We start from the raw sequence: 27,589 nt of genomic DNA on the forward strand, positions 1-27,589 counted from the left end.
AAACACAAAGACAGAGAGACAAAGTGTTAGTATAATTAGAACTGTAGTGAATACAAAGTGCAAGTAGGCCACATTTTATATAAAGATGGCTCCATTACATCTCAAGTGTGTTGCATTAGAGCTCAGGATGAATATGGCCTCTGACACTTCAGCCAAAAGGCTTCTGCCAAATTGGCGCATTTTTTCTCCACATGCTGAAACACTCTGGTTTTAATAGCTCGCTGACAAAGAGTTGAGCTACAAATTCATTATTTGCTTTGAACCTTCAGGTTAAGTTTATATACGCTTGAGTGACTTTTGCAGAGAAGAAAGAGAAGATCCTGATCTTGTAAATCCTGTTGCACGGAGGATTAAGCAAGAAAAATCCCTGCACATGAATCACACTTCCAGAGAGCAAACTCAAGTAAACTGGCTTGTGTCGCCATCTACTGGACAAGAAGGACGATAGCAGTTAAGCTATCACAGTAATATAAGGTATGTACTATGATTTACGTGGACATAAGGACATCATAGTTATTAGGTTAGTGTCATAATTCATCATGCACAGGACAGCTACATGTGTAAAGAGAGCATCGGTCCTGAATATTCACACCTGTTCTTACATGTCTTTGCTTCTTTTTAGCAAAATATCGACAGGATACACATTTAAAATGATACTCAATAAGAAATTAACAAAAAATACAACAAGAAATTTTAACAACAAAAAACAAAAAAAATAATATAAGAAGACTTGAAGCTATAGAAATGTAGGTTGTTGGCTTGGAAATGTTCCAAACCTCGTCGGTGAGATGACCTTTCTCAGTCAACTTTACAGCTGTCCTATACACCGGGGTCATTCCACTCTGCCCCTGACATTTACCACCCACATCGCCCCGCTACTGTGTAGGACATACCCCACATGAGCACCAGCACAGTCTCTGTGCATTTGACTTACATATAAATACCAGCTACCAACCGTCAGCTCTGCTAGTGTTTCTTAGGTGTAACCAACCCTGTGTTAAATCATCACCTCATGACATTGACGATCCGGTAAATATCCCGCTCTAAAAAAGGACCAGTCCAACGTTTGGTGTCATTTTCAACAGCCGACTGTCTCTGCCAAAGTGTTTACTGTAAATGTTTCACATAACATGAATTATTAGGTTATGGTGAGGATGATAACCTTTAGAGGGCAGGTTTTAAAATTTTATGCATTTACGTTATTTTTGTCCCAGACTGACAAATGTTTCACATTCTGCGTCAGATTTTAAATGGTTATGTCTTCTCTCCAGGGCTTTACACCACAATAAACACTAATACAACTACCTTGCTTCTTTATTACAAGCGTACTGCATCACCAATAAGTGAAAAAAAGAAATACCACTAAATTTTTCTGTTGAAATCACAACAGATGATGAAGTCTTGGGCTGCAACTAACAATAATTTTAATTGTCAATTAATCAGACTATTATTTTCTTGATTTATCGATCAAATTGGTCTAAAATGTGTCAAAAGATTGTACAAATTTCCATCACAGATCCCAAGGTGACATCTTCAGATTGTTTGTTGACCAACACTAACAACTTGGATGCTTTCCTGCCATTTGATGCGTCGCTTTAATGAAAACTGACGTGTGATAACGACTGCTGACAGAATCACATCAGTCATGTTTTCATCAAATACATTTAAAAGACAGAACAACAGGATGTGGGAGGGACATCCAGTGGCCACATTTCCAGGATGGACAGTCTGCTGCTGGAAAGTGACGTATTAAAAATATGTTATTCAAGGACAACATCATGGGCCAACGGAGCATTATTTTTTTCACAAAAAGACTGTTTGCTCGCCTTATATTTGTCATGGAATGGCATCTAGCCAGTGTCAAAGGGAAAATGGCGAAATCATTCATAGAAATAAACATTTTTTTTATTTTCAGGCCACCTTTCACTTTTCAGACAAGAGTAAATCTGAAACTGCCGTAGGAAATCAAAGGTTGACTACTGCTCCCCAAACCAGTCTATATCTACACAAACAATTCAATTCCACTGATGAAAACACAAGTGATTTGTTGTTGCTGAATATATAAAATCATTATTATAATAACATGATTTGGCCGTAGTTTCTATCCATTATGGGGGGATCGCTACTTCTTGTTCATTAAACAGTGAAAAAACCCAGAGTACACAAAACTATGGTCAGTACAGTCAGTCAAAGTTTAAACAGGTCTTGTGATGGATGTTTACAACTTGCAGTTTGGATAATAACTGTAATGTCTGCCTTTGTTTGGTCTGTCTAACCTGGGGGATTGACTTAATCCTGTATGATATGATTGTCTGACTGCTTGACCTTTGTTTAGAGATGTGATCCTGTTCCCACATCTCATGATTAACTTGATGAGTACAATGTAATCACACTCAGAATAATGACCTGCGAATGTACAAAACCAAGACCTGAGTTGAGCATAAAAATTCCTCTTGACCTTGCACCAAGGTCCACTTACTTACTCACAGTCCTTCTGAGCAGAGAGAGTTTGTTCAGCGAGCATGCTCAATCTGCTAATAACGGTGACATGTGGTTAAAAGCTGAGGAGAAAAGCTTGTGAGTGGGCCTGCTCCGGCAATTTAGTGCTGCACTGCACAAGTATTGGAAGACTAGCAGGAGCTGGAGTTAAAAAGAGGGAGAGAGAATTCTTCAAATCAAACACGCAGAGGCAGATATCCTTGACTTTTAGTCCCTAGAGTCAAGCTTTAAAAACAATGGATCCTACAAGTCCCATAATGCAACTCAAGAGAGTCTGTCAATAGATATTCCCTCATAGTACCCCAAACTTAACACTCAGGTGTTATGATAAATGTTTTGTTGAAGTTTCACGCCTGAATCAAGATAACCCCAACATCAACAGGAAAAATAGACTTGATGAGGTAATTTTCTCAGATTTCAGAAAGATTCTCAGAAGACAATTATGCACTGTTTGCACAGACTGACAAATTATGACAAGTACAAAGACCTGTATGTGTAAAATCTTTGAAGTGCCACTTTAAAATTAGTTTTGAATCAAGTGTTGATACTGACATTCATGACCAGCGTGAAATCAATGAACAGATTAGTCAGTTTGTCATTTTTAGTCATTACAGTGAGATTACCCAGTGATGGGGACCGTTGGGGGTCCATGGCTCATGTTTTGGTAACACTGCGGTATAGTCTTTGGTAGCCCACTAGGGGGTGGAGACTGCAGTCTACCCCTGTCCAACAACAACAACAACAACAGCCTAACACACATTTCCACCAGTGAGCCTCAGAAATCTGCCCTCAGCTTTTCCTTTCTGTTCTGTGGAAGCTACGGGAACACTGGTCACTGCCAGACAGACGGACCTCCACCAGCCAAACACTCAGAGAAGCAGACAGTGCACCACTTCTTCTCACTCTGTGGGAGGTCTCTGAATCGTGTTGCGGCCTGATGGAAAGCTCAGTGGGAACTTTTCCTCGGTAATCCCAGCGAGCGTGACAGCAAAAAGGCCTTTGAGTGAGAGAAAAACCTCCCCTCTGTGGGCTCTGGAGAGTCAGCAGCACGGACCCATCACACTCAGCAGAGGGTGATAAACGGCTCGGGCTGCTGAAACAGCAGCATAAACTGGCAAATTAGGGAGCCGCAAGTGAGGAGCAGACAGTAAATCTCTGTTGGACTACAGTATGGCCACAGTCAGCATTCATTCACCTCGAAAAGGAGCAGAGGTTAATGCTGGACCTCTGCCAGTACAACGCTGAAATGAAAGTGGCAGTGCATCATTTACAAGTGTATGTCTGTGATGTTTTAGCTCTGTACTTACAAAGGGTCACTTATCAGTCTAACAGACAGTAAATTCAGGTAATTTTGGTCATGATTTTTGATTTTCTCTCCTCATAGAGTCACAATGTATTTACAGTATAATGTTTGTTTATCAAAGCTGTACGGCTGGCAAACATGTCAACAGGTAACTGTATATGACTCGGTGTGAAAATAACAATGCATTCATGAGTAAAAATGTGTGTTCATACACTTTACAATGGGCCTTTGTTGACAACTAATATATATAATATTCATAAGAAAACATAAAGCAGATTATTCCTTCCTGCAAAAGTTCCCTCAAGATGTCGCTTCTCCTCCAGGAGAATAAAAACAAACAAACCCCTGTCTGTTCTAGGAAAATAACATGCTTTGAGGATCGGTATGAGAACAATAAACCTGTAGTCCTCTATACTATGGTACAAACAATCATTACCAGCTTTCAAACATGTTGTCCTGTGTTCACTGCAAGCACAGACAAGAAAAGCAAATAGGCTGCTAAATATGGATGACACACTGATCCAGGGACAAACAGAGAACACAGAGAAGAAAATGTTTTTCAGGCACAATGGAGAAAAGCCGTATTGTTTCAGAAGGCCCGCTGGTTTCAGCCTCAGAAGACCCTTCTTCATTATAGAGGATACTTAGAAGAAGGATTACTCCTGTTGCGTTGTTAGATTTTTTTATATGCCTGCATCTTGTACTCCCTCAAACCTATTACCTAGAAACGCTGAGACATTCTACTCAACAGTACTTTAAACTCACAGTGTGTCATTTCTAGGGATCACTCAGTCAAAACAATAAAAACAAAAAAAAAATAGTTTGATGTTGTTGTCAAGAAGCGCAGGATCATGGGAGTTGTTGTCTTCACTGTTAAACCACCATTTCAGAGATGTTCAGGGACGAGGTAACGTAATGTAAACTTTTATCCAAGTCATGTCTCGTCTCGTTCTCCGACTTCCTTCCTCACTCTGCTGTGTCATCCGATCTTTCCTCTGAAGTTACAGCGACAGGCGACCAAATGAGACGCACCATCACCTTGAGTAAAATTATGGATTTCTTCTTGAACGTTGGATATAATGTGAGTTCACATCTCAACAGAATATACAGAAGAGGTCCAGTGATTTCTACACATTTTAATGTGGGAATATCAACATATCTTTTAATAAACTCCGCTGTCTCGGAGTAGTTTAGCATAACTGCATTAGCTGCTTCTGATGTCATTTTTTAGTAACCAACTTTATTTTTATTCAGTAGATTATTATTTGATCAACTGATATTTAATTATTAATTGTGTCTCCAAAATATGTAGTTATCAGAGGACAACATCATGTTATCACATTTGAGAAGCTTGAACCAGGAAATACTTTGGATTGTTTTTTCTTGATAAATGATTTAAACAATGACAATAATGACAATATCGATATATTTGATGATAACCAATAAATTGCTTCAGGTCAGATTATACTCAAATGTAACAATTCTCTTTTTGTCACTGTATTACCAGACAGAGCAGCTGAACACTCATTTCCATCCCCTCGGGCTGTGCACACACTCAGCTGTACTAATGCAGTCACTGTTGCATAGCTGCATAATGTCAGAGCTGCTGGACGATCTACTGTAACTCCCGATTTCCATCATACTCTCAACTGCTGATCGTATAATGTATGTTTACTTATCATACTCCTCATGTTCTGACAAAGTTACATTTGCAAAATGAAAAATAGTCATTCCCACACACACACTATTTACTATTTTTAATTGGAATTGATTTTTTTGGGAGGTGGGGATTTGATTCCTTGCAGCACACAAAAGCAAGTGGTGTGCGTGTTCACTCAAAGTTACATTTGCAACCATGTGAATCCCCATCTGACGGAACAAATATCAACGATGAAGGGGTCTTCCTAGATATTCTCCATCACATGCACATATGCCAGGATGCACTGTAATTGCATTATTTCTCTATCCGTATAAAATGACAGTATTTGTAATTGTATGTCATGTTATAGTGTAAATGAAGATTTTGTACATTTTCTGCAAATTCGATTAAGAAACAATACACGCATAAAGTACCTGGATAGGTCTTTTTCAAGTACTACAGTATAAACGCCTGAGAAATCAAGTTACTGCAGCACATTAATGCTTAAAATTCTATAAATTAACTGCTGACGTGAAGCAGTCTACCTCATTTACAACATTATCTGGTTCAATACAACCACAGACACTTGAGAGACAGCTACCCTTCAGTGGTATGCAAAATCTGACAATTGATAAAAGTCTATGGTCTCACGGTGTACTGCACATGGCAATAATAAATCCAGACAGACACGTTATGCGTTTGCTGCTGCTTTATAGTCCGACGCATGCGGTCCCACCCACAGCCCAGAAATTCTCTCTCTCCGTCTGCTCTCCACCTGTATCACTTTACCTCCTGGCTGCGTTACCTGTCTCCTTTCTCTCCTTTCAGCCGCACTCACAGTACACACAACAGCGTGGCTTACCTTTGCTCGAGTAGAAAGCCTCCATGCTCAACATTTTCAGTCAAGTCCAAAGAACTTTGGAACCCCAAGAGTTACTGCAGCGACTTTCCCCCCGACAGCTTCAACACAGCTGACTCCCTCTCTCCGTTTTTGATCTCACTGTGTCACGCCGGATCTTTGACTTTCTCTCACTATCTCTGCTCTCGCCTTCAAACACGTCACGCTGTGTAGATCAACAGAATGGGAGTCCCCCCCACCACCACCACCACACCCTCCCTCCTCCTTTACAGGTCAGAGCCGCCCTTCATAATAATACCTCTGTTTGTGTGTGAGAGAGAGTGTGTGTACAGCCCTGAAGTGTTTGAAAAAGAGCAAAAATTTCAGAGCAGCGACAAAGGCAAACAAGGGCGTAAAGCTGACAGGGAACAAAGAACATGAGCGAGAGGATCAAATTAAGTCTGGTATTAAGCACCCAAGTGTTCCTGCTAGACAGATGATATATTTAATTCAATAATTAGTGTCACATTAGGTTATTCATGAGGCTAAATGTAGGGTTTCCATGCCGCTTTGTGTGGGACAAAAGTCGTTTTCACCATCTATCGCGTCTTGATAGCGTGTCAGACTCTTGGTCTGCAGACATGCAGAGAAAAAAAAAGACTGTGTGACAATCAGACGGAGACAGAAGTCTTTTCTGAGTAAGGAGACAACAGCATTACAGATTGCACAGAAACAGTGGGCTGCACTTGGACCAGTGCCACATAGTCCAAGTGACATGGCTTCAAGCCAACACTTGTGTATGTGCATTGTGTAATATACTGTAAAGCGAGGGTGTGTGTGTCAGTGGGGTGAAAGAGTGTCAAAGTTATATATAGTATATGTGTCCAATCAGGCCATTTAACTAGGTCTGCTAAAATTAATCTGGCCTCTGATGTTAGAACTGGTGCTTTTAGGTGCAATACAGCCACTAAATGTCCGTCATACACAATGAATTATATCCTGCATTTAGTGCTAACAGCAGCTGGAGCCGTAGTTAAGTCGAGCAGGTGTTTACTGAATGTGCTCTGTGCAAAGGGTTAATGATTAACACTTATTCTTGAATTGCAGCATAGCACCACACACATTAACCCAACCTGGGGATATCAAGTGGACCCAGAGGAGAGACGTGTGAATCAAAGCCAAGGATAAGGCTTCAGTTACTGACAAATGACTTCTGTAACCATTATTCTATTATAGATGATGAATGGATGGATGGATGTTTGTTTTGGATATCAATGAGGCAAGTATTCCCTCACTATTCAGACAGAAGCTTTTTCAGCAGTAGCTCTATGTCAGCTGGACATGAAAGTTTAGTTGTAAGGTGATTAAGCCTATCCTTGTTCTGCGAGTCCTCTCTGAGTCTGATCAGTCCACTAATCCTCCCTTGAGAGCCAGAAGCTCATTTGCTCAACTCTGAGTTCTGTTCCTGGAGGAAAATCCACAGTGCAGCACACCTGAAGCATTAAAGGCCAATATTCTCTTATTCTCTGATGCAGTTTCTTTAATAGCCAGTCATGTGTTTGTGTATATATATATAAATATATATATGGTTAGCTGTTTCTTTTGACTTTTCTTTGTACCTGTATCTTGTGTGTGTGGATATCCCTGGTCCTGTCAGCTGCTCTGCAAAGATAGAACTAGAGATTCACCATCCTAGAGTCTGTGCCATCATCAACCAACAAATAGTCATCTTTATCCAAGTATATACATATTTTTCAGAGGGTCTTAAGGTATAAAGAGCTCAGATGGTGCTCAGATAATATCAACAATATAGATATTAAAGATAATATCACATAAACTACTGACTAAAACAAGTGCCACAACTGTATGTCTTATGTTTCTTCAGGTATTACAAGGTTACAAGGTTCATTTATTCATCATTTAACAAAACCAGGGTTGTGTTAAGCTACATATTTAGTAAGATATTAAAAAAAACTTAAGATATGGTAAAATATGACTGATTCTCCTGTTTTAATTCATGCCCATTCAAAATAACCATGGCTGACCAGGTCCACAAAACACAAGATGAACATGTCTGTATGATGTATTAAGGAGAACTGCATGCAGAGGCATATAATAGAGACATTTCATCACTACTTCATTCAGACAGGTGTGGACACGTATTGAAAACATACATACTGTGTTCATGGAAAGTAGCTCTATGTTGCCCCATGAGGACCAAGATTTTTTTAACTCCTTTCCTCATAAGAGTGAATGTAGAGTATGTCCACGCATTTATACCTGCTGGGCCGGGCGCTCTCATTTGCATTGGCATACTTGTGTGAACCATAATTTGGGTTAACTGTGATCATGTGCTGATGCAGACAGCTAACACATTTCATTGATACCTTTCCTGATTTATCATTAACACTACACCATTAAGCCTCTGTGTTATCTCAAGGATTGCTCCAACTTAAATCTGGTAAACAAGTGGAAATGCATTTTGGAATATCATTTTTGAACAGTTTTCTCTGCAGCCAGTAAATCATTGAACAGTTCCTGTTCTGACTGTATTATTGTTGCCTCACATAAAAATCACATGTTCATATCAAGTGGCAGAACTCTGCTCCTTTAATCATTAAAAAAGCTTTTATCAGAAATGCACAGAAAATGAGATAATACTAATAAATGCAACTAATACTACTTACTCCATATACATGTGGCAGTTATACATTATATAATATAATATAATACGTTATATATACGTTTTGCTACTAATATGTCGGTGATGTGCTGCACCCAAGTGGCCAAATAAATTAATTATTACAGATTTTAGAAATGTCTTTCATATGAAACTCTATAGCATTACACCTCCTCAGCAAGCTCTTCAGTAAGATTCTGTGCTTTATACCATAATTCATATAAACAATTACCCAAAACACCCACTCTAATAGCATCACCCACTTATGAACCAGGAACCAAATCTATAAGCTCCCACACACACAGCTTTTACCTCTACAGAGAAAGTCATTAACACGAGAAAGTGAGCGGTGCATTCAGACTGTTAATGATGATGAGGGAAACACTAAGTGAAATCACAGCAGTGGAGATGTATACAGTATCAGCCTAACTTTACTATGAGGTCTTTCCCCTGGGTCTCACTATCACCTAAAATAGCTCAATAACAGAGAGGGGAAACCACCCATGATGCATTTCCCGACAGGGGTGCAGGGATAACCATGTCAGAGGAATGTCCTGAATTGTGTGTAAATTGCTTCAGGGAAACCAGATGCATAGAGAGCCTGCAACAAACAGCACTGATGTTTCAGGTTACATAAGTGTGAATAGCAATGTGTATGTACAGATATGTCAGAATGTACTGTGTACTGCTTTGTAGGAGAGATCAAGGATACAACGCTGTTGTAGCACAGCTGTAACATGCTGGAGAAAACCTGACACACAATAAGCAGCTGAGGAATTTGATGTTAATTCCCATGAGGCATATCAGAAAGGATAAATAGGAGGAAAGGATGGAAGAGTTATTCCACAAGTCCACAATAACAAGAGTCACACAATGCATTGTCCTGTCCCATCTTCTAAAATAGACCACACAGTACAGACCACACAGAAGCTGACCTCCACAGTTTGATAATAATAATTAGGCTCTCCTCCCCTGCCTGCTCTGAATGTTGTATTTTCACTAAAGACTTGTAAATATCTACAAGGTCAGACCTTTTGTTCAGCTCAGACTGGACAACATGAATTGCTTTTTTTATCAAAGGCAACAGGACAGAGGAGTTAATCCCTCAATCCGTCAGCTCATATTCATTACTGTGACTTGGATTGAGTATTGGGTGGGGTTGGAGATGATGAAGAGGTTCATTTGTTGATGATGATGATGATGATGATGATGATGATGATGATGATGACTGATGAATCCTACTTTATCTTATTCTAATTCCCCAACTTCAAACAATCACTTTTTGGGTACTAAGAGGATTTCTGTTAAAATATCTGATTTAGGAGTCTGGATGTCACAATTGAAGAGATGAAGCTCCACTTTCACATGTTAATGTACAAGTTTTCATTTATTTTTGTCAATATGACTAAAATAAATATATTTCTAGAATTATAATGGATAATGAATGTGACTGGAGTAGCAAAACAATAGATCAGTTCTTCTCAGGTCTTACCGTTATAGCGTCTTTCAGCTCATTGTTTTGGTTTCCCAGACCACAACTTCACTGTTTGTTTGATTCTAGCTCAGTGAATTAGCTTTAAAACATGCACCCTAGCTGAACACCAAATTACAGACAGGAAAAGTTAGCAACTAGCAGCTAAAGAGCCAGGATATTTCCACCAGGAGTCGGTAGAGACCAAAAACAGAGCAAAAAGAGGAGCGACTATTAGCCACAAACATGGCTTTACATAAATGCTAATGTTGATCTGTGTCTGTTGGATGTGTAAACATGTAGACGACTGTTTGCTTGCTTAAATCAACTAACAACGTTATAACACTTCTTTGGAACAGTTGCTCTCCACTTAAGAGCCAGAGCAAGCTAAATCATGTAGGAATGTGTCCTGCCCAAACAAATGTTTTGCTTCTCGGCCGGACTGCTGTCAATCATTTAATACAAGGAAAATGTGAGAGCAAAATGAATGACCGCTAACGTATACATTCTATGCATCATTGCAACTTATCCGCACCAGCGCCACTGACTTAGTTTTCAGCTGGGTCTGACATGCTACATCACACAATTCAATACTAGCTGTAAATCCACCAAGGCAAACGAACATTTCAAGGAAACGTTCCATTTTGACAGCAATCAAAATTCGAATTGTCATCAAAACATTCAGAGTTCAAAAGATTTATGTTAGTCACCTTTAAACTTAGCTGTTGGCCCTCGAGCGTTTGTCAGAGCAGCAGCACTGTTAAAGCGAGAAGATCTTCATCAAAGTAAAGGATGAAATCATAAGATAATTATCACCATGACAAAAACCAAGAATGCAATGTTTATGGTCCTTCCTTTGTTTGTTTCTCCTCTGGTGTTCTTTTGGCCTCCGTTACAGGTTTGACAAAATACTTAACAGTTTACTTGCCAGCTGGCTTAACTCCTAGCTGAGTGTCTGTATGTATGATCCTGGGAAGTTTTTCACACACTGAGGAAGACTAATAAGGACATTCAACTTCGCAATCTTGGATCTGATAATCAGTAAGTTTACTTGTAAGGAGCTAACAATCAGTGTGCACTCTTAACATATGAGTCACTTGCTTGTGGTCTGAAATGTAGCCGGAATTGGAGTCATTTGTTGATCATGCATCCTTTTTGATAAAGAAATTAAAGCAATTAAATAAACAGAGACGTCCATGTAACTGCTCCTGTGGGTCAGTGAGTCACTTCCCGTCCGAACTAACATCTTACTTAAAAAGCTGCTGTTTAGATCTCAATCTGTTCTACCAGTCAAGCCTGGGAAAATCAAACACTGGCATGAATGCAGATTGGAGAAAAACACACGCCCGAGCTGTATAATGACTTATCTTCACACTTCAGGTTCAAGAGGCCAACTGATGATCATCCCTTAAGGTTCAGAGTCCAAAAGCAGTAAATCTTTGCCAAACTGTAAAAAAAAAAATCATGAACCGTCCTCCCAAATTCTTTTTTCATTCTCATCCGAGCCTTAATCAACCCACGTCTCATTCCATTCCTCTGACTCACAGCTTTTGTCAAACAGTTTATTGCCTTTTTTGGCATTATTGGCAGCTGGCTGTCTCCGATCAAAGACTCAAAGCCAAAGGTAATATCATCATGTTTTCTTTAGAACTGCAGCCAAGTTGGATTGTTTTGACTTTATCCAGGCTACTGTAATACTGAACACGCACACATATCCATTTCAACACAAATGAGCAGTGGTGGAAAGGAGCAAAGTGTGTTTACAAAGAGAATTTAAGTGTTTTCCTCAAGTTTAACTTTGAGGTAATTGCACTTCACTACTTCGTTCTTCTACTACACTACGTTTCAAGAGGAAAAATTGTACTTTTACTCTACTACATGTATTTCAAAAGCTTTAGTCATTAGTTACTTTGAAAACTCACATTATACATAAGAAATATCAATAAAATATACATTATGATGTATCATTATAGATTAAATTACCAGACAGTGTATGTGTCTTACTTTTACCAGCTGCAATGCTAACAGTGTAATATAATATATATACATTTGAACTTAATTTTGAATCTAGCACTTTTACTTGCAACAGAGTATTTTTACATGTAGTATTTCTACTTATACGGAGTACTACTTCCACCACTTCAAATGGATTATGGCTGCACAGTAGCACAGTAGTGGCTGGGTGAGTAACACGTTTTCATATCATATCAACAGTCCCCATTAAAGCAAGCTACAACTTCCGGTGTCTTCAAAAGCCTAAAGGGAACTTTTCCTTCCTCTCTTTGTGCTCTCTGTTTCTTCAGTCCTATCAACAACATCCAAGACATTGATCCAATATAGCAGCACTTACAAGAAACAATTGCTGCTAAAGAGAGTGAGCTAGTAGAACTCACAACTGTTTCGCTGCTAGAGACTCCTGGCTGCAGAACTGACAAATCATTTAATTAATCATTGAAACATCATTGCATTCATTCAGACACACACATTTACCGTAAATATACAAAAGCATTTTGTGAGCCAGTCGGTTTCTGCATCTGCAGTCCTCTACCCTGCAGCTTTGTGTTACCAGATCAATTTCAGCAAATTGCTGTACAGCACAAAACAAGAAGAGGACACTCGTCTGCACAACACAATTAAGGCTAAATGGCAGTTAATGATATGGAACATAGCGTTAGTCCAGGCAAAACATTTAAATGACGCATGGATAAACTGATTAACATCAGCTGCCTCATTCAAGCCTCACCAGCTGCCTGGCTACCAGCTGGCTAGCAGGCTAATGTCCAAATCATAATCATGCAGGTGTACAGCGTGTCCATTCAGATCTGTTCTACCAGCAGGATGCGTGGAGCTGCCCGGATGTTTTGAAAGCTCCCCAAAGAGTGAAGCGTTTTCTACCGCATTGAACTGTGTAACTATTTGAGACACTCAAGTGTCTCAGTATTCTGGTCCAGGCAGAAGGTGAAAGGCCTAAAGAGACTGAAGGCAAAATGTCCAAATGTGGCCTCAATGTTACAAGCTTTGCAATAACTTTACATGCAGAAAATGAATGTATCATATAAATTATCCGGTTATAATGTGAACTATACTTTACATTATTCCAGTTGATATTTGGTGACCGACTGACTTTTCCTCTCGCACTACTATTAGGTTCATATTGTAGCTTTGAGTGAAACGTCTCAACAACTAATGGATGGCAATAAAATTCGGTACAGACATCTCACCCTCAGGATAAACTGTATTAACTTTGTTGACGCCTTTACTTACTTCTTCACCTAGCGCCACCATCAGGTCAAAAAACTTTGATTTGTCCAATACTTTCGTGTCGGATGAAACACTAGACATGGCGATGACAGTCAAATTAGCCTCAGTTGTGTTCCATCTCGTGAAGAGATCATGGCATGGGTGAAATGCTGACAGTGAAGACCTACTGTATGTTGGTTGCAGTGCGCTGGTGATTTTAAAGACATATTTGCATGTAAAATGAAAGCAACTATGCCTTTGATTGTTTTTTAAGGAGACATGAATTTAATATTTTTTATGAAGACTATATTTCAGCCATGCAATGACCCTTTACAAGATGGAATAAGCAGAATACATTGGAAGAGCACCTGTACGTGATCACTATATGGACCCAGCATCACTTCCACTCTGCTGTCTTCATGTTAGCCTGAGTGTTTAGTGCTAATTTCGTAAATTAATTTAGTGAACATATTAAATATCAGACCATCTTTACATTAACATGTTAGCAATATCATACAGTAGTTAGCATGTTAGCATGCTGATGTTTACATTTAGATCAAGGTGCTGTCTTGCTACGGCCTCCCAGAGCTGGTCTTACTAATTCTTAATCATAGTAATCAAAAATGTGAAGGTTTCACTTTGTGTGATCAGTCAATCAGGTATAAAAAGGTTGTGCGAAGGCTCTGTGATAGTGAAAAGATCATCAGTTGCAATCCTATGGAATCTGAACCTAAAGATGGCTACTCCATGTGTTCCCATGAGGTAAGAGTCAGGAGCATGACTTTATGATGACTAGATGGAAAATACCACTGCAGGGTTAGAAAATCTAAGGGTATACACACTGATGCACCGACAGGTGTGCACATCATACATTGTATGTACACACATATACACCCACACCGGTAATGCCACTATAAAGCACCACAGTGCGTGGTAACACACACACAGCGGACGCACTGCCTCTCACTGTGTTGTAAAATGAGCATGCATTCATCATTATCCCACACCGTGGCGCCTCCTCACGTCTGACCGCAAACACAGGCCTGAATGCGAACAGTGTTCTCTGTAATCAGCAAACTGGTGATAATGTGAGCGGCCAGTTTGTTACTGGCACTGCTCATCCTTCACATGAATGCACCATGACAGCAGCACAGAGAGGCACTTCAAAAAGAGTGTTCACACAGACCTGTAAACGCTGACACTACAACATGTGATTATGGGAGAATCATGTCCTGAAAGACCACTTATAACACCTTGTGAGCTGCGTTCCTGACTGATTTTCATGCATCTTTTCTTGCGGGGGCGTAAAATCAAAAGAAACAATTTCAGGGTGATGAGACAAATCCAGAAGCTATTTTTTTCAGGTTAACAACTAGAGGAAGGCCACCAGTAGAGCTCTTCTTCTCAGCCCCAAGACCTGCACTACCTACTGTATCTACCCTCTGTTTACCTTACTTTACATCAGACATGATAAACAGTACAGAACGCCACCTTTGCCACAAATTGTTCTGGTCAGGAAACAGAGGTGCAGTAGAGTAAAACAGAAGGAAACAAAGTCTACGTGAGTGCTCTCTACAGGTCAGAAATGTGGAAGTGGTCCATCAGTGGCTGAAATTCTTGGGCCCTGGCACAGAAACACGGGAAAAGAAACAGGAAGTCAGGGGTCCGTGTGAGAGGTGTCTCCCTGAATGCCAACAAACAGGTCAGGGAATTCCCTCAGACTATGATTAGTGTGTGTACAGTGGAAAGAATGCTGGATACGCACGGCGTGTTTATGTGCAGTGTACGTGACTGAGCATAGCCACTAAAACAGCGAGACTGATGCAGATACTGTAAAGATAAAATTGCCTTTAATTATTGATAAAGGAGGGGATGGGGATCTTTGTAGTCCCTCCAAGTGCTCATGATTTTCTGTCACTTAAAATAAATATTTCATCTCATAACAAATGTTGCATTGCAGTGTTTTAGCAGGCTGGTATACAAATGTTCAAATACAAATCTGACTTTGTTTCCCTAAATATGCTGGAATGTAACACAAAAACACTGACAAAAAACATTTCCTGCATAATAAAAGTTATTTCCTTCAGACAATAGTGGAGAAAGGTCGACTGCATGTACAGTAAGGGCCTCACCCTGTTCCTCACTTCACAGTGTTGCACCTCTATAAGGACTAATAGAGTCATAAAACCTGGAAATAAGTTAGAATTTTTGCACTTCTGGTTCCCTTGTCTTGAGGTCAATGTTTTTTTTTAACAGGTTTTGAACACGGTTATAAAGTGTGAGGTTAAGATAAAGCTTACTGTAAGAGACTTTCACATTTTGTTTTATGACATAAATACATCAGTAAATGCCTCACCTTTGGACTTTAAAGCATCAATGTGCTGAATGAGACTCCAGAAGTTGTCAGGGACATTCAACATCATCACGCCAAACACAGAGACTCATCAACCTACTTGTCACTTTAGTTGCAAACTATTCTAACTCAAACTTTTCAGCTTGTAGATCAATCCATTTACAGTAAATGGTGTATAGTATAGCGTGTATATAAAGTGTTGAGTAGGTAGCTCAGTGCTGGTGACGTTGAAGTCATGTGAGCACAATGTGGCTCGTTTATAACGTTGGCTTTTTTTTACTCCTGGAGATTGCATCATAAAAGTTTTGTTGGTTTGTGCAGATCATTTATCTGAACAAAACTTCTATCATGAACTTGTGTTTGCCACAGAGCTTATTATCTGTAAAAAGTATTTTGTCAAGGGAACCAGAGCCATGCCACTCTCACGCATAACTGAACAAAATGTTAGTATTTGTCACTGACTGAGTATAGTGGGTTTTTATTTTTGTTGTTTCACTTTTGTTCATTTTTTTTTATTCAAGTTTGTATTTTTCTCCAACTAAAACAATAGGAATTCAGCCTATTTCTCACATCCGTCTTTGAGAAGCACAATGTAAATCACCTTTCTGTAAGTAATATGCTGTATGTATGAAGTTTTATTAGTATAAATATCTATTATTATTGTCATAATTACATTTCTTTTTAAGTTTGTGCATTTACTAATTTATTGCCTGAAGTGTGGTACTGATTAACACCTGAAGCACAGGGTTAGCCAGTGTCGAAGTGGATACCTACAGCATAGGTTTTGATTTAGTGCATTTTACCTTGCAGTAACACCACAAAATCAACAAAATTCTGTCCACGTTGATAGACACAGTGTCTAAGTGCTCATTCAGCCCACAGTTTGCATTAAACTTTAGAGGTTACACAATCACATGCATTATGGAATTCGCTCAATCATCCATCCTTGCAATCAGACCCTTACCAAAACAAATAATCCATCAACTCCACACCCCTGACAGGACAGACAGAGCAGAGATGAATACAGAAAGGCTGAATTATTTCCTCCCCGCTACATAAACCAGCTGTTAAACTCTATCTGCCATAGATCGGGCGCAGGTTGACAGCAGGATGCTACGACTCCGATCCTAATGCACAGTAGCTGTCTGTGGATATCTGTCATGAGATAAAACAGGGAAATGCCTGGGGGATTTTACATGTCTGCAGATCTCCACTCAGGAAGTGCAACTGAGACGGAAATCGATCCGAGGATGAGACACAGAGTCAGAGAGACAGACTACTGCAGAGATCACATTAATTACAGACGCTGCACATGTGGCAGCTTCCTGGAATCGTACCCTCTTTTTGCACTCGGTGCATTATCTAACCGTACTCCACATGAAGACGCCTGGTTTATCTTTATCACGCCAGATCACACCTACAGATTAAAAGATGTGATGTATGAGCATCAGACACCGAGGTGCTTCTCTACATACGTCACACACATTAGGTCCTTGTCCAACTTTTGCACTGTGGTGCGATCCAATAAAAAGTTTCCCATTAGTGTGACTGTGTGAGGACTCACACACACCGTCTACAGACAGAACAGAGGTGTCAGACAGTGACACAGCTGTAATTACACAAAGGTTTATTCTGAGACGCTGATGAACCTGAGACCTGAGAAGCTCTCTTAATGCAGTCATCTGATGTTTTCATCATAAGTGCCGTCTGGCTTCTTCTGCTGTCGGCTAATGAATCTGTTCTGTGATTCAGTATCAGAAGCATGCTTGAGCACACATCCTAGGGAAAACAAGTAGGGGGGTGATGGCTGTGGTCTGTGTGTTAAGTCAGCACGGTGGTCATTTATCAGCAGGAAATCAATATGACCACCTCCATCCGCCACCATTATTTCACCGTGACAGCTAACACCACCGTCACCCCAACCCTGAGAGCAGGGGCGTGGCATCATGCTCATCATGACGTCATTAGATCACATTTTCTTTTGCTTTGGACCTATTTTGGGACTAAATTCAGAGTCTTGTATTGAATTTATGACACCCATTTTGGGCTTAAGTTGTAATTACATTGATGGGTGGTTGTTGTTGCCACACACATTTCATCTCTTGTCATTTGCCACCCACAGCTTCTATTGCGTGCTTCTATCGGCTGCACAAGAAGGCAGTGTTTCTGTTTAAATTGCCTCTCCTGAGGTTCTTTTCTGATTTTCTTTTACAGGGTGTCAACAAGTTTCAGACAATTAATTTTATGCTTTTCAAGATATTATTATTTTTTCAGTATTTCAATAGATTCATACTTCAGTGTAGCCACTGAATGTCCATAGTATTTAAATGTATTTGCAATTATTTAATGCAGGTTTAATGTAGTAATTTTGCCAATAGGTAAGTGCAAGTAAAATAAAACACAGTATGAATGTCAGTGTTTTTTTTGAAAGATTTGTAACAGAACAAGTTGAAAATAACGCAGAAGAATTTAAAATAAATTAAAAGATGGACAAATGAATCTAAAGAAAATGTTTGTGGCAATTAAGACTATATTAAGACTTTTTAAGGACCTGCAGACACTCTGTTTTACATTAGATGCTGAGGGTTCTTCACCTGCTTTGCCCATTTGTGTTCAGTTTGTAATCCGGATACTGTATATACAGTTTGCACCTGCTGCTAAGCAATAGGACAATCAGCTCACACAGGTCATCTGTGAAACTCAACCAACGCTGCCTTCATTATCAACTCTATCTTTTCTATTCAGTCATCATCTTCCTCTGCATCATTAGTGTCAGTGTAACAACACAAAAGGCCATTCACAGTTTATAGTAGCGATCTAAGTCTTAGCATTCTCCCGTAGCGAAACGAGCGCATAACTTGTTCTGAGAGGTAAAACCTGACTGGTCGCCTGTTGACAAGACGTAACTACGGGAACATGCAGAGTGATGACAACAGAAAACAATAGAAATGAGGACAGCTGATGCGCAAACGAACAATGTATGCTGACAAAAAGTGCAAACATCTTTGTTGTCATTCATTCATTCCATTCTCTGCTTTAGGCGATCATCAAAGATCTTCTGCGCCGTCTTTAACTCGCACACAGAAACAGGTAGCACAGCAGCCCATTCATTAAGCACATTTTCCCTTCTAATTTTAGGTGAGGCAAATGACTTTGCATGGTGGGTTTGCATGGTGGGTTTGCATGGCAAATGTGAGTAAATGCCAGCGTGCTTTACTACTTCAGTATTTGTCTGTTTACACAGGCTGAAATACAGTGACACACTGTTCTGTGTCAACAGCACAAAGGTAACAGACAGAAATCATGCACGCCAGTCTGACACAGCTGGGAGGAGATCATTGTCTACTTTTATCCTCAGTCCCTGTCCACTTTAAGTGTAGTTCTCCAGTGTAAAATATGTCTGTGAAAGCTGAGTGAAAAGAGTCTGAGTAGGGGGATACTCTGAGCTTCCGCTGCCTTTCAAACAATGCCTGTGTCGGACACCCCTCCCTGTCTGCCTTCCTATAGAGACACAATAACACAGTAAAATGTCCCCCTCATTCTTTGCTGTCTGGCCTGTTAATTTCACGTCGTTCCAACATAGCACACAGTCACGTACCCAAATCTTTGATTCTGAGAGACAAATCAGAACGTGAAAAATACCTTTGAGAGATGTGATCTCATTTTGGATTGACCTGGGGGTGCCCATGGCCACTGTCTGGCCTCCTCGCGAAGAATGGTGATAATGAATAAGTTGATGTTGAAGCTTCGGTAGTTTTGCCTCCTTCCTGTATATCTGAAGTGATCCCTGTGTCTGAAGTTTCAGTCTTAACAGATTCTCTTTGCTCACTTTCCTCCTCTGTCTGCCGCTGCCGGTCTGCTGGCCGGGACGCTGCTCTGTTTTGGTTCCTGTGATACACCATGTGCACACACACTCACTTACAGTCCCTCACACACAAACGTTTAGCATGTGCAGGCATCTGCACGGTGCAGAGCTCCTCCCTTGTCCCCTCCTCTTCCTCTTCTTTCACCTAAAACTGGCTTTTCAGTCAGACACTGCAACACAGATCCAGCCAGACACTAAATCAAAGAGCTACCTGCTTTTCCACAAACCAGCCAGTCAGGATAGAGGAGTAGTACCTGTCAGTCACTCCACATTATGAGATTTACATTAGGAGGGACTCTGTAAAGGATGCAGGTAAATAGGAAGCAGAGGGTGGAAGCAAGTTCTGTTAATTTGTTAAAAAGAAAAAGTTCATGTTGTGCATAATCGTGTGTGTGTGTGTGTGTGTGTGTGTGTGTGTGTGTGTGTTCATGCAGAGGAACAGAATACCAGCGCCACACCCAGATCCCTGCAGTAATTCCCGGGATGAGCCTGCTGCTCACACAGACCGACTACAAGCATATGGGCAGATATAACAACTCCCTGGCTAATCCCTGACCAAACTAGCTTAGCGCTAATTACACATTTAGCAGCTGTTAGCATCTTACCACATTACTGTGAGCAACAAGGGTTTTTCTGACAGTAACTGATATGAGAACATTAATCTGTGATGGCACGGTAAACACATACTCGACAGAGATTCGCATGAGAATTATATGCTTCAAATCAAAAGCTTACAGTCTTGGGTGAAATCATGCTTGTAAACAGTGAAGAATAAGCACAATGTATCATTGGTTTTATTGTAGCCTGGAATCACCACACTGATTCTCAATTACATATTAGTGTCCATTTTCCATTTTCAATTTATGTGAAATTGCCTCTGGATGCATTTGGATAAAACCTACAACCAATCAGAGCAACGAAAAGTGCGACACATATTCTCTAAAGCAGTTCATACATGTTAGGACTGGTCGACTGGGCCCTGCTTCAATATCGATATTGCAGCATTATTGTAGGGATGACAATATTGGAACACAATGAGATTTCTGACCAATAATCATTAGTAATGGGGATATAATGACTAAGCGGGTAAAGGCAGTCTGATAAGTTCAGGAAATGACATCACTTTACTGTAATTTAGCCTTTAAAACCAGGAAAAGACAACACTTATACCATATCACATAGCGGTCTCCAAAATCTAAGACGACATATAGTCTCATATCACAATGACGATGTATATCATATTGCCCAGCCCTACTAAACACTACACTAAAAAACATTTGAGGCACAGATGCGAGCTGTGTACAGACGCATTAACTGACTCGTACTTTTTATATTGCACAATAAAGTCCATGTCCACTGTTGGAGGGGACTTCTTACCCGTTTTATACTGGCTGCTTTATTGCAGCCACTGGATCTGTAGAAAATGTGAAAACAAATCTTCTGTTGAAGCGGGCATCAGAAGGAGAAGCAGCTTCAATATGAAGGTTACCTCAGAAGGCATTTCAGACGATGTTCATTTAATAAAGAGCCAATAAAAATTAAGCACCAGTACCCATATAAACGTTGTATAATACAATCCTGGACCAAAGGAGGGAATGAAAACTGGCTTTACGATTTCATATCTGCAGGTATGCTAACAATGTATTACAGAGTGCAGTGTGTCCTCAACTTGAAGTACCCTCAGGCTCCTTGAATTGCTCACAAGGAATATATTCACAACAACAAATGATGTTCCTATACCTGCTGTTATTTCTTGCTAATCTATAGTGCTCAATGAGCAAATGTTAAACTACAAAATAATCCCTGGATCTTGGGAGTTTGTGGGCATCATCACAAATCTACTGCGGTTACCAGAGCCCTAATGTAATGTCACGCAAGCAGTAATTATTTCTTCAAATCTGCTGAAAAGCCTTTGATATGAGAATGAATCATCGATGAGAGCCCTGACTCTGTCAACAAACAATCTGATGTGAACAAATCCAAAAGTATCCTCTGTCTATAAGCTATTTCCTCTGGACGGACATTCTGGCTGAGATGCATCCAGCGGTGATCACGCCTCATCATCACCAAGGAAGCCCTGCTTGAACCCAGCAGCACACTGCGGTCAAAGCCACAGGAAGTGGATTAGAACATGCCAAATTAAAACAAAATAAATTACGACAAATCAATCCATCCTCTAATAATCAGTTGGCCTCGGCTCAGACAGCGGGCGGCCTTGTTGCAGAGCTATTATTTGATTCAGCTCTTGAGCAGCCTCTTGTACATAATAAAAGACGTCTGGAGGAAATGACTGACACATTTTTGGCAGTCGTGAAAATGGAAGTGTAGCTGTTTTGCACTGTCGAGGAGAATTCAATCATGTGTGTACATGTGTGTGTATTTGAAGTGTACGGCTTGTGGAAGTGGTTGTGGCAGCCGTGTCTGAGTACTTCTTGAGAATGGGCTTTTATATCAGACTTATACAACAGAATGACACAAACACACACACACTCACACAGATGGACCCAGCTGTGTGTTCTGACTGTGTTTGACTGCTTGCTTTGGCTGACATCAGCAGCACTCTGGACCTGTGCCCGTTTCTGTTTCCATGCCCGACTCTTGTCACTGTGATATGTTCCATTAAAGACAACCAGACAAAGCAAGCAAGGAAGTTCATACGTAATTAGTTTAAACCACAGACAGTAGCCTACAGTGCCTCGACACAGACTGATCATTGTGCACTGGTTAGATTTGTTTCTCAGGTACTGTAAGCAGAAAAGACCGAATCATTCATTGTTACATGTAAATATGACAACATTTTTACCGTTTTGATCAATGACTTAAAACTAAATGAAAGTGTGAAAGACAAATGGACGTCTGAACTAATTACTGTTATTCAGCTAGGCTATCTTACTGTATGTGTTGCTATAGAATGAGTGAAGGATTAATGTGCCCTGTAAACCACCCAAATCTTCACCAAGAAGTTCGCTGACATAACATTTTGGCTTCAGTGTAGTCTGATATTTTAGCTATGTGTCTCCAACATCCAGTTTAGCCAGATGTACCAGAATAATCTTACTTGTGCACTTATTTTGCCCAATGTAAGGTGCCATCAACAGTGCCAGAAATGCCAAAATGTACCATCATTTGACCGTTTTGTGATCATAACATCAGTAGTTGGTTTTAGTCTACACTGTCCAGACTAGTCTAGACTTTCCGGACATGATCAGGAAAGCAAAATTTGCATTTGGAAGTTTTACATGACTTCGTTTCAGCCAGTCACGCTTGGTGGAGGCTCTGATGATGAACATGGTTCAAGAGCACAGCTGTCCTCTCTCCGTCCTTCTGCTTGACACTCATGAAGGGACTTGCAGGTGGAGCTTGAACTTTCTCACTAAGGTAAGCTGTGGTCAAGTCAAGTTGTTGACAATGCATCACTTACTGCTGTCATTTACTTAATCAGCGAAGCTTATAGCCTTTTTTCATGCAGAATATGGACAGGCTTATGCTGTTGTAATTTGATTTTGTAGTAGGCTATTCCAAAAATTGTCAATTGGTCTTATGGACACCCCTTTCTACGCATCATAGCTACATCAGCTACTTTTGTAGACATGTCAAAAATTAATTCACATATGTGTAAGATAATTCCCCCAGAATATGATACATTTAAGCCTCTGGTACAATAGTTTAACATTTCCCATGTGGCATCACCGTAAACAGCAGTCAGCCAGTTATCTAAAGAACAAGTGAGTACATGCGGCTTCTGCTCATGTTACAGAAAGTACAACAATCGGCTTTGTTTGAACAGCCAGAGTTGAATGACGAAGTCTTAGACAAGGAGAATGATCAGTGCAGAGCAGTCCATGTGTCAGCAATTAGCCTGGTATAAATCATTAAACAATGCCTATTATAATAATTATAATGCTAAAGACAACAACATGTAACCATAAAATGACGTAAAAATTACAAATCCATGCAATTACCCTGATTAAATCTAGTCTAATCTAGACTAGAACTAAGACCAAATAAAATGTGTTTTTTTGTCAAAACACTAAAGCTACACAAAAGATGCATAGAAACTGATTTTAAAAACATTATTTTTATTTTTGATGATAATTAGTGAAAGTGATAAACTACCATCTTCACCTCCATGTGACGCTCTCACATTCATGAGCTGTTGAGCTACTGTAGGCTGCTGTGTGCTTTCCAATCTAAATCTCAGCATTAAGTCATCTGAAAGGGGGAAATTACTTATTGAGTCGGGAACTGAGCAATATGTGTTTGTGGCCTTTATTTGCAGACATGACTCATGTTTATTTGTTTAGGGATTAACTGATTCTGTTGAAGTGCGGCAGATTTGCCAACACCGCACGCATTAATACATCGCCTGCAGCTGGATAATCAATCACAGATAATGCCTCTAATTGCAGGAGTAAATTCCTCGGTTAGACGAAAGGATGGAAATCCGACAGTGGGACTTGCAATGCAATGAGAGCTTGTAAGTGAGCTGTGTCTGATGTAGAGCCAGAAGGAGCTTTTGTTGGAGATTTTGAACTTATTTCTCCAGATTGTCTGCGTTTGTTGCAGACTTATTGTGTAAACGGCCTGAAGTAGTGGCTATATTGAGAAAATAACGTCAATGTCTGAAGAAATACCTTATTTTGGCTAACATGGCAGCATGTGGCTCAGTATGTAACACATTTTATAACACAGTCCCTGTTCGACTCTGACCTTGTGCTTGACATTTGGATTGTGCAGACACTGCCCCCTGCTATCCTTTTCAATTGTTTTACAGCTATGCAAAACAAACCATAGGCCTGCAGATGCTCATGGTTACATACTGTAACAAACAGAGCTCGCAATGTCAAACACTAACTCTTCAGCTGCTCAAGGTTACAGGGACATCTCTCTCAGCCACTAGCAGTGTTTCATAACTGGGTCTTGGGAGGAATGGGAGTTATGAGGAGCAGGGCTTTTGTCATGCTAGCCCGGGCTAAACTGGAATTATTTGCTTCTGTGCAGTTTGTAAGTCCGGAGCAGACTTATAAGGATCCTGCCAATCTACAGGAGGGTTTATTAGCAGCCAGACAGCCTGTAAATTGCTGAGGTTTATTTGTGAAGGCTTGCTACCGGAATCCTCTCTCAACCTTTTACCAACAGTCAGAGCTGGATAGATTACAGTACTTCTCCTGCCTGAATCCTGCCTGTCCTTCACTTCATTGCCTTTTTAAGCAATAATGTGACATTTGCTAAATCTATCACGAAAAAGATGTAACCATGTTTAAAGACAAATGCTGGCCTTACGTCCCACAATTTATAACAAGTGAAAACTGACAGGAAAGAAAAAAGAGGCTGGACTGCCTGTTTTTATGTGACTCAAGTTTCTGACCACTATTAGAACTATGAGATGCTCAGTTCTGGGCTGCAGTCAAACAGTTAAAAAAAAATTAGGTCCTATGCCTTTTTCCTTCACACTTTTCCTTGACCTCAATGGAAAGGACAATTCATACAGACTTAAAAAGACAACTGTAAGAATGCGACTGCTTTACAGGGCCACAAGGAATTGTAGGACAGCATTATCTCCTTTCCTTTCGTACAAGACGCTCCAGGTACCTATGCTAAACGATTTAAGGAAGGATGGATTTAAGATCCTTTCCAAAGAATTTAAGAGAATTACAGTAGATCAGTACTTATCATGGCTGCCACTCTGTGGGAACTCTCCTGAGCAAGATTATTCCATCACAGCACATCAGATAGTTTAATGCTATTCCGCTTATGGAACGATCCACTGATCCACGGATGGAGATTTCAAATTATTTCTAAAATGGCCTGTGCACACAATGCATTTTTGGGAAAACACAATATGTAGTTTTCTGATTAAACTCCAACTGCTGATGAAGACCATGACATACGGTTGAAAAAAAAACCCAACCATTTACATTCACGCTCAACTGACAAAACGACATCATGCTCATATTGGTTCTATGTAAAACCTTTAAATTGCTGTTTGAAACTACTTGAGAGGCAAACAGTACAATCTGTGCTTCTGATAAGTAGTGATGGAGCATGAAAAAGGTCAAATCATTGAAAATCATCAAAAAAACAAATGACACCCTATGAAACAGACTGGTCATTCTGTGTTGAGTAACAGTTAAACTTGTACTTCTCTGTCTCACTCTGTGACCAATATTTAATCTAGCCTGAAATACAGGGTTGCAGCATGAACGCTTGCTTACCTATGATATTGTATTCTACTGTATTAGAGTTATTTTCTTGATACAACAACTGTAATATCTGGCTAATACATCAAATATTGGTAAGCACTACGGGATTGTGCTTACTGGCCTTATTTGTTTGTGCTGTTGAAAATCCACAACTGATCAGTATAAACAAACGCTTGCGTGCCTCATGTTCATTGGCAACAAAAGCATGAAAATGCGTGTGAAAGGATACAAACTGGCAAAAGATGGCTGACTAATTGTTTTGGAACTAGAATTGCAACATGTCCAATTTTGTCCATTCTGTACTGTACCAACTATTTTTCTTTTTTGATACTCTTCACCTCGGAGTGTTTCATACTCCCGCTGGCTCACAGCCCCTCTCTGCTCTGTCGACATCAGGCTGGTAGCCCTGCTGTGGACATCCAGACAAAACATTCCTTCTGTCTGAGGTCACCCAGCCACTCAAATCTCCGGCCCAATGTACCGGCTTAGAGCCCTGGGCAGCAGTCAGCAGGAGAGCAGGCTCGCCGCCGAGAGAGACGGCCTCTGTGTCAGCCTGTGATAAAATAGTTAAGCCATAGGACTGAATACAGCAGATCACCGCCTGTCAATTAGGGATGTGGTGTACTGTGAGGGGAAAGAATTACTGTAGGCAGAGAAGTTATTTATTAGTGATTTTGGGAGGTTTTCTACACGAGTCAGGGCTCGAGTAATACTATTTTGCTAGATAAGCCAAGTTGTGAGTTCAGCTTGTTTTAAAAGTATCTCGCAGTTTATTAAATGATCATTTCATGGCTGGATTTTACAGCTCTGTGTGTAAACAAAGCCGAAGAAGAATGTGTCCATGTTGACAGGCAAACACCATGCAGCTGCTCAAACCTCAACGGGGAGTTGATTTCCTACCACACTGATATACGCAAGACTGGCGAGGAATTCTGGGAATTGAGACGGATGGGAAACAAGGCGTAGAGCAAATGACCCCTGCAGGTTTCCTCCCATGCTCCACCCTCGGAGACCCTAAGACCAGGTCCCACGGGGGCCTTCAAATAGTGTGAGGTCGCTCCCTCCAAAGACCCTCCGGTTCTGAGATCTTGAATTACAGCAGGGAGGCGGACACTGGAAGGTTCTGCTCCGAGTCACATCCCATTTGCAGCGGGGAGAAGACGAGGGCGTGAGTGAAGATTTTTCTGCAGTGGACGAGGAGCGAGCTGGGGGCCCTGAGGTCCCCCACCCACGCTCTGACTCATCTGTTTCGACTCAGAATCACTTGGCTGGAGCTGGACCATCGCTGGAGAGATGCTGTCATTCCAGCTTTATTTAGACACAACCATCAGCTACTGAGAGCAAGGAGGCTAATCCACGCTCTGATTGAAAGATGATCCTAGAATCCCCCAAAGTGCAGGGAAACAGACCTTAAAGGTATGCTGCGAGGAAATGGAATATGAGAGTCATTTATTTCAGCTACCATTCTTGATGTCCGTGAAATCATTCAAAGCCTTTT

At 40.4% G+C, this 27,589-nt stretch overlaps 1 protein-coding gene across 7 annotated transcripts in view; it reads right to left on the reverse strand.

The window, feature by feature from the left end:
- plecb (plectin b) overlaps positions 1-27,589 on the reverse strand; it is a 138,923-nt gene that overhangs the window by 80,863 nt on the left and 30,471 nt on the right. The window contains exon 1 of one of the 7 annotated variants that reach the window (XM_084356409.1): positions 19,666-19,838. The exons of 5 other annotated variants lie outside the window; for them this stretch is intronic. In XM_084356409.1, coding sequence (XP_084212535.1) covers positions 19,666-19,711 — 46 coding nt within the window. In that variant the 5' untranslated portion in view covers positions 19,712-19,838. Of the gene's footprint in view, positions 1-19,665; positions 19,839-27,589 lie in introns of those variants that run through there. One more of the 7 variants, XM_084356410.1, reaches the window with a different exon arrangement.

This window comes from Pagrus pagrus (assembly GCF_965226575.1).
Source record: "Pagrus pagrus genome assembly, chromosome: 7".
In the NCBI taxonomy this organism is placed as follows: domain Eukaryota; kingdom Metazoa; phylum Chordata; class Actinopteri; order Spariformes; family Sparidae; genus Pagrus; species Pagrus pagrus.